The sequence below is a fragment of the Chiroxiphia lanceolata genome, chromosome 24 (genome assembly GCF_009829145.1).
Source record: "Chiroxiphia lanceolata isolate bChiLan1 chromosome 24, bChiLan1.pri, whole genome shotgun sequence".
Classification (NCBI taxonomy): domain Eukaryota; kingdom Metazoa; phylum Chordata; class Aves; order Passeriformes; family Pipridae; genus Chiroxiphia; species Chiroxiphia lanceolata.
Genome location: NC_045660.1, coordinates 4,236,545 through 4,251,305, shown reverse-complemented (window position 1 = coordinate 4,251,305; position 14,761 = coordinate 4,236,545). Strand labels below are relative to the sequence as shown.

At 42.9% G+C, this 14,761-nt stretch overlaps 1 protein-coding gene across 1 annotated transcript in view; it reads left to right on the top strand.

The window, feature by feature from the left end:
- Positions 1-59: 59 nt before the first annotated feature.
- Positions 60-14,761, top strand: part of MACO1 (macoilin 1) — a 30,082-nt gene continuing 15,380 nt past the window's right edge. Inside the window, exons 1-5 of the mRNA XM_032710072.1 lie at positions 60-304; positions 8,957-9,098; positions 9,947-10,073; positions 12,254-12,377; positions 14,493-14,671. Coding sequence (XP_032565963.1) covers positions 225-304; positions 8,957-9,098; positions 9,947-10,073; positions 12,254-12,377; positions 14,493-14,671 — 652 coding nt within the window. The 5' untranslated portion in view covers positions 60-224. The remainder of the gene's footprint in view (positions 305-8,956; positions 9,099-9,946; positions 10,074-12,253; positions 12,378-14,492; positions 14,672-14,761) is intronic.

Genomic DNA, 14,761 nt, shown 5'->3' with positions numbered 1-14,761 from the left:
TTTCCCGGGGAGAAAAAAAAAAAAAACCGGAGGAAAAAAAAAAAAAAAAAAGGGGGTGAGGAAGGGAAAATAAAATAAAAAAAAATATAGAGCCGGGAAAAAAGGAAAAAATATAAAATAATAATAAAAAAAACCCAACAACAAGAAGCCGCGTCGCGAACCCCCGGCGGGGGCGGATGGTGCTGCCGTGAGCGGGGCGGGCCGGGCCGCGCCGGGCCGGCGGGATGAAGCGGCGGAGCGCGGACTGCAGCAAACTGCGGCGGCCGCTCAAGCGGAACCGCATCACCGAGGGCATCTACGGCAGGTACCGAGCGGCGCGGGGACAGCGGCCCTGTCACCCCCCCCCCCCCCACACACACACCCCTCACAGCGGCCCCGCCACCGCCACGGGCCCCCCGCGCGCTTTCGGGGCGGGGGAGCTGCTGGCCAAGGTGCTGCCGGGGGGGGAGGGAGCCGCCCTTGGGGGCCTTCGCCGTGTGTGTCCCCCCGCCCTTCCCCGGGGGTTGGTTTCTCGGCGGGGTCTCGCAGCTGGAAGGTCCCGGAGGTGCCGCTCGCTGCGGCTCCGCTTGCACGGCCCGGGGAGGCTCCGCGGCGGGGTCTCGTGTCTGGGGGTTCCCGGAGGTGCCAAAGCTCCGAGCCGTTGGCTGCGGCTTCACCTGGGGAGGTTTTTCCAGCAGGATCTCACAGCTGGGCGTTTGTAGAGGTGCCAAAGCTCAGAGCCACTCGCTGCGGCTTCACCTGTATCTCCCCCGGGCGGGCGGGAGGGGGGGGGGGTGTCTCGTGTTTGGGGGTTCCCAGAGGTGCCAAAGCTCAGAGCCACTGGCTGCGGCTTCACCTGGGGAGGTTTTCCCAGCAGGATCTCACAGCTGGGCATTTCTAGAGGTGCCAAAGCTCAGAGCCACTCGCTGCGGCTTCACCTGTATCTCCCCCAGGAGGTTTCCCTGCGGGGTCTCATGTCTGAGGCTTCCTAGAGGTGCCAAAGCTCCCGCAGCTTCTCTTGGCGAGGTTTTCCCAGCAGGGTCTCACGGCTGGGTGTTCCCAGAGGTGCCACTCGCTGCAGCTTCACCTTTATCTCCCCTGGGAAGTTTCGCAGCGGGGTCTCATGTCTGGGGCTTCCCAGAGGTGCCAAAACTCCAAGCCACACCCTGCAGCTTCACCCGGGGAGGTTTTCCCAGCTGGGGGTTCCCAGAGGTTCCAAAGCTCTGAGTTACTCGCTGCAGCTTCACCTGTATCTCCCTGGGGAGGTTCCTCAGTGGGGTCTCATGTCTGGGCATTCCCAGAGGTGCCAAAGCTCAGAGCCCACACGTTGGAGTGGTTCAGCAGCTGGTGGAGCAGGAGAACATCTGGGCTGGTGGCTTGGCCCCCTCGTGCAAAGGTTAAGAAAGTTGTTTTTCACGTGGTGATGGAGGTGCCTGTGCTGCAGGTCTGCACTGGGAGCACATGAGAGGCCAGGGGTGTAGCAGTGAGGGATGTGAGCAGGAATTCGGGTGGGAGATGCCTGGAGCAGGGGTGGGTGGTCTGGTGGTGGTGGGACCACAGCAGGTCCCCGGCTCACCTCTGGCCTCTGGGATGAGAAAAGGAGCAGCAGTGAAGTGAGATCCACGTGGGATGTGTCTGGGAATGCTTTCCAGGTGTTTGCATGCAGAATGCACTAAAACACTGATCCCTGCAGTTCCAGCACAGTTGTGAGCTTATTTTGAAGAGTTTTTTACAACTCTGCCCTCCCGAGTACGCAAAATTTTATATGAAATACAACAATTATGTATTTGTCAATAAAGAGGAGTTTGGGTCAGAAGAGGCTTTGAAGCTGCCTTGTGAAAGTTGTAGTAAGTGTGGTGGCCCATTTCTGTTTCTAGTTCAGTGAGGTTGATGTATGCAGAGCTTGGAAACTTGAGCAAGCTCATACAATTCAGATGTTAACTTTGCATAAAGGAAACAGCTGATAGGGAGCTCTGACTGGAATAAAATTGTCACAGTGTGCTGCTTATCCTACTTGTAGTGAATCTCTACATGAGAGCACTCTAAACCCCTTGTTTTAGACTTCCAGGATTTGAGAAAATGCTGCTTGTAAAGAGCAACATCCCTTGTGTAGAAATTCTTATTCTAGATGACTGGTCTTGGGAGAATAATTCAGATATGTAAGGAATTGCTTATAATTACTTAATTTTCAGAAGTCATTCACAATGATGTGCCTTTGAGGTGACTGGCAGGCAAGGTGGGGTTGAGAGAAGGAGGGCAAACCAGAATGAGAGGAACAGCAGGTGATGAGTGTGTGCAGCAGGTAGAGCTGCTGTAGGTGTGTGAACAGCTCTGGCTTCCTGCACAAACTTCTCCTGGAATGTTACAGTGCAGAAATGGGATTTTTAGTCTTTGTTTCACGTGGCATTTTGATAAACAGAAATAACCAGTGTCTTCAAAGTATTAATACACAGAAAGAAAAGAGAAATAGTGTGAAAGCTCTTCTCTGTAAGTCTAACCAGAGAGAGGTGCTTCCACATGGATTGTGGCTCTTTCTCTTATTTCTTTTGCTTTCCTTCTGCTTTTTCTCCTTTTTTTTTTCTCTTTGCCCCCCATAATTCCAACAGGTAACTTCTCACGGAACTATAGATGCCTAAATTCATGTAATTACTATAGTTATTTACTCAGCTTATCTTAATTGTCACCATCAGCGAACACAAGCCCAGTAAATACAGTTATCAGGAGGTCCCATCATGGTGTTAGAAGCAAAGCATCCAGGCTGAGCAAACAGCAGGATTGGGATGCTTAACTCTTGTAGGATTTTTGTTTGCTTTTTAAATTAAGACTAATCTTCCCATCCTTGTTCCCTCTGCAGTCTTTGAAAGCAGCTGTCACTAATAGACACGTGGGAGAGTTAGTTGAGAGCTGGGAAACTGGAAGAGTTTTGGAGCAGGTGAAGCAAAGAAGGAATTGTCCTGCAGTGAAGCTCTGGTGCACGTGTAAATCTGCAGCAGATTTTAAGAAGCGATAGAAAAATAATTTCTAGTCACAGAACAGAGTTAGAAATACAAAATCCTGGGCTGCACTGAAAAATGTGAATAACCTGCCTCCCTGAATGTTAATTTTTGCCACTTTGTGGAGTGTTGTTTTTAACAAGTTGATCTAAGGGTTCACAGCCTACAGTATTGTTCTTTAAAATACTTTCCCCAGCATTCACTACCTAAATTAAATGGTAGCCTTTCATAAATGCTTTCAAAGTTACTCCTGACCAATCTTCCCCCCTTCCCCTCCCAATTTTCAACAGCTGCCCTCCCTATTCTTCTTTCGACCTCTTCTTCCATTCACCTGTTTTTTCTTCCTTCTCCTTTCTTCCTTTTTTACCCCTTCTTTCTTTTCAGTTTGGTTTTACTCCCTGTTTACAGCTCTAAGGTACTTGGGCCTGTGTGACAAACTTGATAAATCCCACTCTAATATTATGTGCAAAGACTTTTGCTATTTGGAAGTATTGCAGTATCTGTGGAAAGAACATTAATATAATCAAAAATAACTGTGCTTTCAACAGATCTCCAAACCCAACACACTAATGGTAGGAATCTTGAGATCTTTTATTATTTCCACAGTGTGTGTTCCAACCTTTGCCTGTTCATTTGTAGAACAATGGCAATGGATAGCTGAAAAATGCTGAAGTGATTAACATCTTATACCTTTGGCAGTGTACACACATTAAAACCTTAATTGTTAATTAAAGTGTTCACTGCAGCTTGTCATCAGTTAAGCAATTAAAGTTTACTTGTTACTGCTTGTTCCTAACTCTTCCCAGTCCTCATCCTTCATCTATTTAAAAATCCTTCAGCTTTATTGCTGATACTGCTTGTTTTGGGCTCTACTGAGTCATATTGGCACTTGGTACCAATTCTGTAGCTGGTGAAGTTTCAAGATGAATTCCACATGTGATTTGCTTTAACTCAGGCTGTCCCATCAGCTGATTGATGCTGCATCATGGATTCCCTGACAATGGCCCTTAAATGCTGCATGTGCCTTTGGAATCAGGATTCTTTTTTAGCTCTGGATGTAAATTGCTCTTTATCACAGGCAGTACCTGGGCTGGCAGCCAAGAGGGTGCCAGGGAGGAGGGGGGTGTGTGTGTGTCTGATCTCCAGGTGGTCCTGAGATACCCACCACTGGCACAAGGGCAGAATTTCTGGATACCACGACCTTTAAGATCCTCCTGGTTCCCTCTGCCACCGAAATCCTGACAGGGCTGATTTCCAGGGACTCGCTTTTTGACTCTGCTGACAGCCAAATAAATTGTAGCAGGTCGTTACTACCTCCAGGAATGTGGCTTTTTTTAGGCTTTTCTTAAAAATCCATAATGATTCTTCCTGCTGATTTATTCTGGCCCCTTTCTTTTTTTTTTTTTTTTTTTTTTTTTTTAAATAAGCTTCCTATACAGGATAAAACATTTTCTTCAGCAGCTGCCTCGGAGGTCTGTAACAAAGCAGCAGAGCTGCCTTTTGTGACTTGAACTTAAATCCAGGTCTCAAATCTAATTTAGCCTACATTTAAATGTGTTCTACTGTGTCAACCCCAATGGTACATGTAATATCACTTCCCTCTGCCTGTGACTTGCACTCCCTGCACTCACTGTGGCTCCTTTAGCTTTATTTTGGGTTCTGGACACTGGTGTTTTCAGGCTGACAGTGCCTCTTGTTTCAGCACCACAATGCTGATTGCTGATTATATCCCTGTGCTTCAGCTTCCAGAACTGCTGTAAGAATTTTCTATTTTGTCTTCCTTTCCTTACACTTCCATAGTTCAGTAATGGGTATATTCTATGCCAAGACACTGAATAAGTAGTCAGGGAAGTTTCCTGGGATTCTTTACATTTCTCTTCCTTTCCAAATATTTAGTTGGCAAGGATTTCCCATGGTAGTTTCCAATACACATACCACCTCCCAGCAGTCCTGTTTTTTCCCTTGCATACTTGCTGTGCTCATTCTGTCCTGCTTCTTTTGTCCACTAGTAATAATCTTATATAGATGTATTTCTGTGTTTGCACATATAAAGCTTTTTTATTTGCAAATCTCCAGCATTCTCAGTATTGTGGCTGGTGTTGGATGGGTAACCTGGAGGTGGGGGTTGTTGCCTGTTTGGCAATTCCACACAAATGCTACATTTCAGCTTTCCAAAGCCTACCTGTGTGTTTGGCACCCACTCCATTGTCTTGGATGAGTCAGGCTGCAAAATGAAACGTGCCATCAGTTCTGCCAACATTCCCTTTCCAGCCCTTGGGCCTTGCTGATAAATAGTGGGATGGAATGGAGGCTTAATTTGCCACCAGTTTGGGTTTGGGGTGCATAATTGGTTCCTTTTCCAGTGATTTTTTTGCAATATTTTTACCTTGCAGCAAGCACAATATCTGTTTTGGGGGCAGTAAAAAGAGAACAAAGAACAAGGGGGGGGGGGGGAAAGGAGGAAAAAAAAAGAAAGGAAATGGCATCTGGCACTTGAAGGGGGAGGAAGAATAAGGAGGAAAATTATTTGTTTGAAAATGCAAAGGGGGAGCACAGCCAGTGTTGGGTTATGAATAAATCTTTATATTCAGTGTACATTAGCAATCAATTGACCTCTCAGAGAATTTGCAGCACTGTAATCACTGCTCCTCCCTGTTTGGTGCCCTGCTCCTCTCATGGATGTGTCCATCCTTCCCTCTTTTCCTTTATTACCCTACAGGATTAGATGCCATATGCTGGTTTGTAGGGAGAGCCCTGTCCTTAAACCTCTGTCAGGTCACCCAGGCCAGATTTTTTAACATGTGTCAGAAAATTGGATAACCCAGATTTTAGGTGTTTATCTGCAAGAATCTTTCCCTGTATTAAGAACCAACTCAGAATTATAATTGGCATCGTGGAATATATTTGAGCCTCTCTAATAAAAAGGTTACAGAGGTTAGGAAGCATTTCAGCCTGGTGTTATCACACAGCAGTGATCAGAATTGGAGAAATGTGTGATGTGCCCAGAGAGATCAATGACTGTCAGAGGTTCCCAGGCACCAAATGGCTGGTGCTGGATTCCAGAGGAGATGGATAACAACGGGAATGCCCGTGTCTGGAAGGAATCAAGGGATTCAAGAGCAGAGATGCAGTAGAAGTGGCTGGTACAAGGCAGAGGAAGGGAGGAGGCTGTTGCTATATTTTGTTAGTTGTTTCATTCATGTGATGCCGTTTGAATGGTGCTGTCTGAGGCAGAACAGCAGCAGGGATCAGCCTGTCAAACCAGGGCCCTGTGCCTGCTTTTCTCCGGGTTTAATTCCTGCTGGATGTATTTCAGCTCTCACTAATTTTAAGCCTTCACTGGCGAGGCGTCAGTTCACTTGTAAATGAAGTGCTGAGCTGTGTGCTTGCCAGGACAGCAAGGCTTTAGGGTTTAGGGATGCAGCACACCTTTAGGGATGCAGGGATGCTGAGATTTGTGAGCCTCCCTCCTCTCCCGAGGCTCATTCCCTCTGCAGACTGCAGAGTGCGGCAGAGGCACCGAGCTGGATGGCACCGGGGGGAGCTCTGCAGTTTGGAACACCCTCTTTGGAGGGTCCTGCTGCCTGCAGGCTGCCACCAATATCGGTTTTTAAAGCCAGGCTGGAGCGTTGAGTTCTGACCCCGCAGTGCTGTGGCTTTAATTGGAGGGTCTGAGGTAAAAAAACCAACCCAATAATTCATGGAATGTAGTACCTTTAAATTGATTTCTGTGAATGTCTGCATGTAGAATCAAAGAGTTCAGTACATGTGTAGAATATATTACACAGCAGTGAATTTGTTGCTGAGGCCAACATAAGTGGATGAACTCTTTTATGAAAGGAGTAACTTTCTTGTGTCTTTGTACTCATGGAATTCTGAATTGCTCTCGAGTCCTTCAGATGACTGAGAAGTAGCCTCTTTAATGTTGTTGGCAAAACCTTGTTACAAACGTTGTATTGTTCCAATTCCACTTTAAAAGGTGGTAAATGTCACCGTGGCCCCTGGATGGATATGAATTTAATATTAGAAATCACTTTAATGGCTGTATTACAGAACTCTTATTCAGCAAATGCTTTAACTTAGAGTGGCACTTAACAGTGGAGAAGCATTAGTTCTGACAGCCCTAATTTGCTTGGAAACAGGTAGTCTCCTCATGGATTTCAGTGGCAGGAAAATAAACACTGGCCATCAGTTTAACCCAGGGAAAGGTGCCTGCACCACACAACTGCTTTTCCAGCAAAACAGGCAGAATAAGGATTGCCTGGCTGGGATTCTTTTAGATATTTCCTCAAAAAATCTTAAAGAGCTGCACATGCACAGTTCCCCAGTGTGAACAGTGGTGACTCTGTACCCCAATGTCTGTCACCTTTAATGTCAAAGTATTCTCTGAATGCAGCTGCTTTTTATAGATTTCTGTTGAAGATCTGAACTTTAGATAAACAGAGAACAGCAGCATGTGCAGACTTTATCTACCAGGACTTGACCATTTAAGGTTTCTTTGGTGGGTTTTGGTTGGTTGGGTTTTGTTGTGGGTTCCTTTGCTGGGTTTGAAGGAGTTTTTTTAATACTTCTGCTGTAGTTTCATTCTTCTCAAAGAGTAATTTTTAACTAAGTGGCTGGGAATGGTTCCATAAAAACTGAAAAAAGCAGCACCTTAACTTTTCCAAGTGTGTGTGTCATTAATTTTGTTTCCATTAAATTAAAGTGCTTCCTGTAGCCTCTTGCTTTGTTTTTCCAGTGCCATTAAGCTGATAAGGGTCACTTTCAGGCACATGCAATTAATCTTTGATTCCCAAGAAATCAAAGTGTTCTCCCAGTCGTGGGATCTGGAACCTGACCTTGTGTGACAAGTAACGTGAGTGATAATTGCACGAGGAGTTCAGTTGTTTCTGAACCTCTGCTGGTCCCCAACACTCTCCATGGAAGTTTTCTATTTTCTATCTTATCCAAAGCTCTGAACAACTTCCTTAAAAAGCCCTGTGTCCATGAACAGTGCAGAAACTTGACCCTACCTGGCACTGTGAGTGCAAACCCTTGGCAGCTTATCAGTGAACATTCCAGGGCAAAGTTCTGCTGGTTTTGTTGGCAGAAGAAGTTACTGAAAGGAAAAACTGCAAAACAAAAATATATTTTTAAGCCCCCATTTCTGTTACAACCCAGTAGAGTGCAGGGCAGCTGGAGTGACATGCTGGATCTCTGGGTTTTGGGGGAAAAGGGGTTTTTGCTGCTTCTTTTTTAGGAGAATGGATTGGGCTGATCCCTGGAGTGTTAGTTGGGTATGAGCTCAGAATATTTTTGAGCTCTGTAGCCATCAATGGTTCAAAATGCAGGACTAAGAATATGGGAATGTGGCTTTGAAATAATTTTAAAAAATAGAAGTTAGACTGTCTGGTCTCAAGTCTCTCAGTTTTTCTTTTGTTATTTGTTTTTTAATGGATCCAGTGACATTGATACAGATGTTTTCAAACATAACACTGACAACTCAGTATCAAAACAGGCTTCCTAATGGCTGTAGTTACAGGCTTAAAATATATCTCAATTTATTGGTGTTAAATGTGGAAAAGGAGTGAACATCTACAGTCTGGTGAGGAGAGGGAACACAGAAATTTCTGAGCTCCCAAGTGCAAGAAGGGAAACATTTCAGCTGATCCCACACCTGTTGGCAAGGCTTCACTTTGTGAAAATGCTCTGGAAAGCTAAAGGGAGATTGTTGCTGGTTGTCTTGTAAGAGCAGTGAGCCTTCTGTTTATTTGTTCCTTGAAGAAGAAATGCAGTTAAATATTCAACTTCATTAGACCAGGCCTGATTTTAACGTCATAATAAACCCACTTATTTTATAAAATCAGTTTGGATGAAATTTCCCCTCTTTTATAATAAGTTTTTATTCCTGAAGAACATGTAATTAAAAAAAATTTTAAAAATGAAAGTAAGTTTTGCTATTGGAAATACTGACCTGAAATTACCTTTTCCTTTTTTCCCCCCAGTACTTTCCTGTACCTGAAGTTCCTGGTGGTGTGGGCACTTGTGCTGTTGGCAGATTTTGTCCTGGAGTTCAGATTTGAGTATCTGTGGCCATTCTGGCTCTTCATCAGGAGTGTTTACGATTCCTTCAGATACCAGGGTTTGGTGAGTATGACACAAAGTCCCTTTGAAGGGAAATCTCCAGGGTTTCAGGGAATATTCCTTCTTACACAAGTGGCTTAATGGCACTGATGATCCACTTCACAAGATTTTCAAGTGTCTGGGTGCAGGTCTCTTCTCTCTGACTGCATATTTGATCTGTGGCAAGTGCAAAGTGAAATATATATCAAATTTTCACCATAGAAAAATATAGTTTTAATTCCTAAGTTGGGTTTGAATTAGTGAGATATATACATCTATAACCCTATATATATATATATATGTATATATATGTATATATATACACATACATAGACATAAAAAATATAGCCCTCTCTCTCTCTCTAAACCCCTATATATATATCTATCTATATATATATATATAAAACCACATACATATATAACCCTAGATAGCAGGGTTTTCTTTAAAATAAAACAGAAACTTGCCAGTTTAGATATTTACTGCTTTTTCAGAGAGTAAATGGCCCTGATAGTGGGTTGGGTGGGTGGTTTCTTTTCTGGAAGGAGAATATACCTGTGATTCTACTATAGATCAACAGTGTGAATTAAAGTGTTCAAACAAGATAAGAAGGGATAAATTTAACTGTTTGGAGGCTTGTTGGAAGAGTGGATGGGCACAAATTTGTACCTGTTCTCTCTTAATTTGTACCTATTCTCTCTCAATTGCTCAAATTTCTACTTTCCTTGGCCAAACTGCTCCGTTTTTTTCCTTGATTATAAGCAGCACCAGTGTTTCTATGTTGAAATATGTATCAATCACTGTCAACAAACTGGTTATTTTTCCTGGAATAAACCAAACCACTCTTCTTTCCCCCACCCCTCCTTTCTTTTAGGCCTTCTCAGTATTTTTCGTTTGTGTAGCATTCACATCAAATATAATCTGTCTGCTCTTCATACCAATCCAGTGGCTGTTTTTTGCTGCCAGCACCTATGTTTGGGTACAGTATGTCTGGCACACAGGTAGGTCACTGTTCTTTATTTACAACTTCCTGATTCAAAGGCATCTCACAGCTTTTAGTAATGTGCATTTTATTACCACATTTGTTTTAATGCAGTTTTGTTGTTGTTAAAAGTGTTCTTTTTGCTTTGCACTTGATGCACATCTGGGTGCATTTTAAATAATCAGTAACTGAAGGGGTATAAACAGGAATTCCAGAGCAGTTAAATACTTTCCTGACTTCAAAATTCTCCTGCAGCAATAAAATAAATACAGAGCACAGTGTTATGTTCTCACTACTAGTCAATTAGTGTGCTATTTAGTTATTATTATTAAAATATTAGTTGTTTTAGTGGTCATAGTTTAAATTTTTATTAGCCAAATCTTTGTGTCAGCTGGATTTAGTCTCTGAGAAAAAGGCTGGTAATACCAGTGCCTGCCTTGACAGTTTGAGACAGATATGGAGAATTCTTCTCCCCCTCTGCTGCCCTTTTTTTTCCTTAGTTTTTTGGGTTTGTTTTAATAAATCCTTGGGTTTGGATGGTTTAGTTTGCAAGAGCACTGTTGTATGGACTACGTGTATATCTTGCCCTAAATAAAAAAAGTTTAGGAATAAAACTTGATTTATTTTTTTTTTTTAAATTTGTTTTTTTAGAGGTAGCTTTTCACCACCCAAATTCTTGGGATCTGGGCTTTTGTAGTGTTTCCTGTTAAACTTGCCATGAGATCCCAGGAGTTTGCAGGGTAGTGTGGATCATTTCTCAGTCAGCTTTCTGACAACTTAGTCATTTCTAATAATGGCAGTGTGGGAGCTAATGGAAGGTACTGTGAACCAGTTGTTGCCCAATTTCAAATACGTGGAGAATCTGGAGTTATTTTTAGAATTGTATTAACGTGTTAAAGCCTTATCTGAAGTTGTTCAGGGTTGATGATTAGAAACCCTAAAGGGAAAAACCTGATGGGCCAGATTTAACTATATCTATTGAGATTGTTTAATATGTTAATTCATGGCACTGTTAGGAATTATTCTTTTTAAATGCTCGTTTAAGTTGATGGGAACTTGCTCTTTCTAGGTTATGATCTTTTTTAGGTGGAATCTTTAAGGTCCCTTCCAACCCAAACCATTCCATGATTCTGGGTGCACGTTGCTGACACGTTGAGTCCCTTTAAGCTGACAATTTGTCCCACAGGTTTTTTTCATTTCTGAGGATTTCAGGGCCTCAGATTAATGCTATTTCAGTTTCAAATTTGAGACCTGTTTGCAAACCAACACACAGTATGTTGATGTCATAACGTGATCAAGAACTTGGTTTATTTACAAGAGCCTGTAGTGACAATATTGGGAAGGAATCCTTCCCTGGGAGGGTGGGGAGGCCCTGGCACAGGTTGCCCAGAGAAGCTGTGGCTGCCCCATCCCTGGAAGTGTCCAAGGCCAGGTTGGACGGGGCTTGGAGCAACCTGGGCTGGTGGAAGGTGTCCCTGCCCATGGCAGGGAGTGGAACTGGGTGATCTTTAACTTCCAACCCAAACCATTGTGTGCTTATTTTTGTGAAGCTCATAACTGGTGTTGATTTGTGGAAATCTGCAGCCCCAGTGGCATTTTCCACTGGCCAAGAGCTTTAAGAGCTCAGTTTTGCTTGACTCCTCTTTACATCCTCCCCACTAGTGCTGGAGGGATAAGTGACTCCAGTGTCCCAAGTGTTCCCTGACAGAGAGTTTTGGGTTGCAGAGTGTTCTCAGCATGACTGTATATGGAGTAACCAGTGCTGGGCTTACTCACTGTTTTCTCAGCTGATTTGCTCACTGCTGCTACTCAGATATACCCAACTTGGAGTGAGAAAGTAGTCCAAGCTCCCCACTTCTGACTCAAAGATCATGAGCTGTACCATTACCTCATCTTGTGCAGTTTCTTCCACTTGTGTTCCTTGTGCCAACCTATTTCATTAGCTGTGCATCTGTTATTTTTCACTGAGGCCTTATAAAAGTAATAAAGCAAGATAAGGAGTGAAAAGTTTACATTGGTGTGAAATAGAGATGGCCTAGATACTTTATTCTGAAGGGAAAACCTCTTAAAGTTCCCTCTATATCTGGCTGAAAATTTCCCTTGACTTTTGGAACGTTTCAAAAACAACTTTAAAAATATTTGCTGATTATAATATGTTACTAAAGTGTTTCTCTCTCGTGTTTTTTTTTCTCTCCATAGAGAGGGGGGTGTGCTTGCCAACAGTATCACTGTGGATACTTTTTGTTTATATTGAAGCAGCCATTAGATTTAAAGATTTAAAAAATTTCCACGTAGACCTTTGTCGTCCATTTGCAGCACACTGGTAAGTGGGTCTTTTTTTCTCCTTTTCTTATTAACCTTTATTTCACCAGGGAAAATTAATCATCAGGGCTTTTTATTTTGGTTCAGGGTTTGGCTGTCATTAAATATTCCATGAGAAATGTAGGTAAATGTGGACCCAGGGTAACCCTTCTGAGCATTCAGTGTTTGTGAGCTGTAGGGAATTTGTAGCATGGGTATTCCAAGCATTTCTTGAAAATTCTTGCCATCACCTTACAAAGTCTGTGTTCACATAGTGAATGCATGATGCTAAAAGTTACAAAAGAAATAGGTTTCCCTGATAATTTATGAAATTGTTATGGAAATCTTCTTTCTCTGTGACAAAGCACTCTTCTTTTTCCCTGAGAAAGGTTTCTCGTGAGTGTCTGATTTAATAATGCAGCAGAAGGTGTGAATAAGCTTCATGCTGAAAATCATGACAGAAAATAAAACAGAAAAAAACCCAAACACAATTTATTACAACTCTTCTTTGAAGGTGAGAAGAGTGATTTCAGGACAAAGCCTTAACTGCAGAGTATCCATCTGTGGAAGAAATGCACTTTTATTCCACAGTTTTTGGTGTAGTATGCACTGATCTGCATTTAAAATGTCTCCTGTTTTTCCTGGAATCCTTTGGTCCAGTTCCCTGTGACTCTCTTCCCATAAATCAGACATCTGTCATTTTAATTTATATTGTCTACATTGTGCAACAGATCCCTAAACACCAATTGCATTCTGTAATAGGTTACAAAAGCACTTTAGGAGCTGTGAAGGAAGGTCTTTCTGCTGCTGAATTGGATGCAAACATTTGAGCTTGTCATCAGAGTTTGGGAGCTGCAGCCACAGCTGGTTTTACAGGGCATTACAAAAGAGGCATTGGCAGAGATAATGTCAGATGCAGATGCAAATGATTCTGGCAGCTCACTTAGAAATACAATTTGCACAGGGCTGTGACTGAGAAGGTTTTAATGGTTAATAGTCATCTGGTTAATAGCCATGTGTATCTGAGTTTTCCTGTGATTTAGGACACCTTCAGTGTTTAAAACACGACTGTGCTTTGGTAAAACTCTTGTCAGACGTGTATTTATTTTTATTGATTTATGTTTGCTCCTTGATGGAGCACCTCTGTTAATAGATACAGGGCATGATTTGTTAGCATTCTGTGTTGGTGCAGTTGTCACAAGCTAATAAGAACACTTAAATTCTCTGTGATGAAGCTGATATGCAAAAATACGATTCCAAAGTTCTGTCGTTCCCATCAACAAACGGAACAGCCAGGCCTGGCTGGAAGTGAAATTCTTCATCTCTTACCTGTCAGTGAGAGAAGTGGAAGAACTAAGTTTAGGGATTAAATGATTTTTGCCTTCAGCTTCAAGGTCAGTCTCCTAAATGAGGAATCTCCAAAGACCGTTTCTTGCCCACAGAAGATGTTTTTGCCACTGAGGCTTTGCCTCCGTGGTCCCCTTTAACTGTGCCAGGGGTGGCTGGTCACAGCCTTGGTCCCCCCAGGAGTGTTGTAGCCCCAAAGCTCTGTGTTCCAGCAGCTTCTGCAGCTCCTGTTTCTCAGAAAGAGTCACAGGGCCTCTTGCAGAGGAGGTGTTTTGGAGAACGTTGTTTTGTCTCAGCTTCAAAGAGTGGTGGTGAAGGGATCTGCTCTTACCTTCTGTGTGTGAAAGGATGGGGCTAAGGATGAGTTTTCCTTTCCCTGTTCTGGATGAATGTTGTTAAAGTATCTCCCAGTTTAATGTCTTGCACATTACACAGCCCTTTAGGAACAAAACCTGGGATCCTCTGCTGTATTTGCTGTTATTTCCTTAAAAGATGTGTAATTCTAGTCTGGTGCTGGTCTAAGAGCTGTCCTTGCTATGCCTGGTGCAATTGCATTTTTGTAATCCTTTAATCTATGCTACAGTTAATTGCTGTCTGTAATGAACTGTCATTTTATCTTGATAAAGAGCTGCCTACATTTTTGAACTGCAGCTTTATTGTAGTACCTCAGAAACCATTTTACGTATCATTGTCTGTGAAAAGTTGTAATCCAGATGTATCTACATCACTTATTAATTTGCTACTGTGGTTAACAGTTTGAGTAATAATTGGTTTGATTTTTTTTTTTTAGTATTGGCTACCCTGTTGTGACTTTGGGCTTTGGCTTTAAAAGTTACGTCAGCTACAAAATGCGTTTAAGAAAACAGAAAGAGGTGCAGAAGGAGAACGAGTTCTACATGCAGCTCCTGCAGCAAGCACTGCCCCCAGAGCAGCAGATGCTGCAAAGGCAAGAGAGGGAGGCAGAGGAAGGCAAGTTACACTTCTTACTTAATGTGTTTTCTATTTTCTGCTCTTTAAAGAAAAGACAAACACCAAACGTGCCGAGGAAGAGCTGCTTCA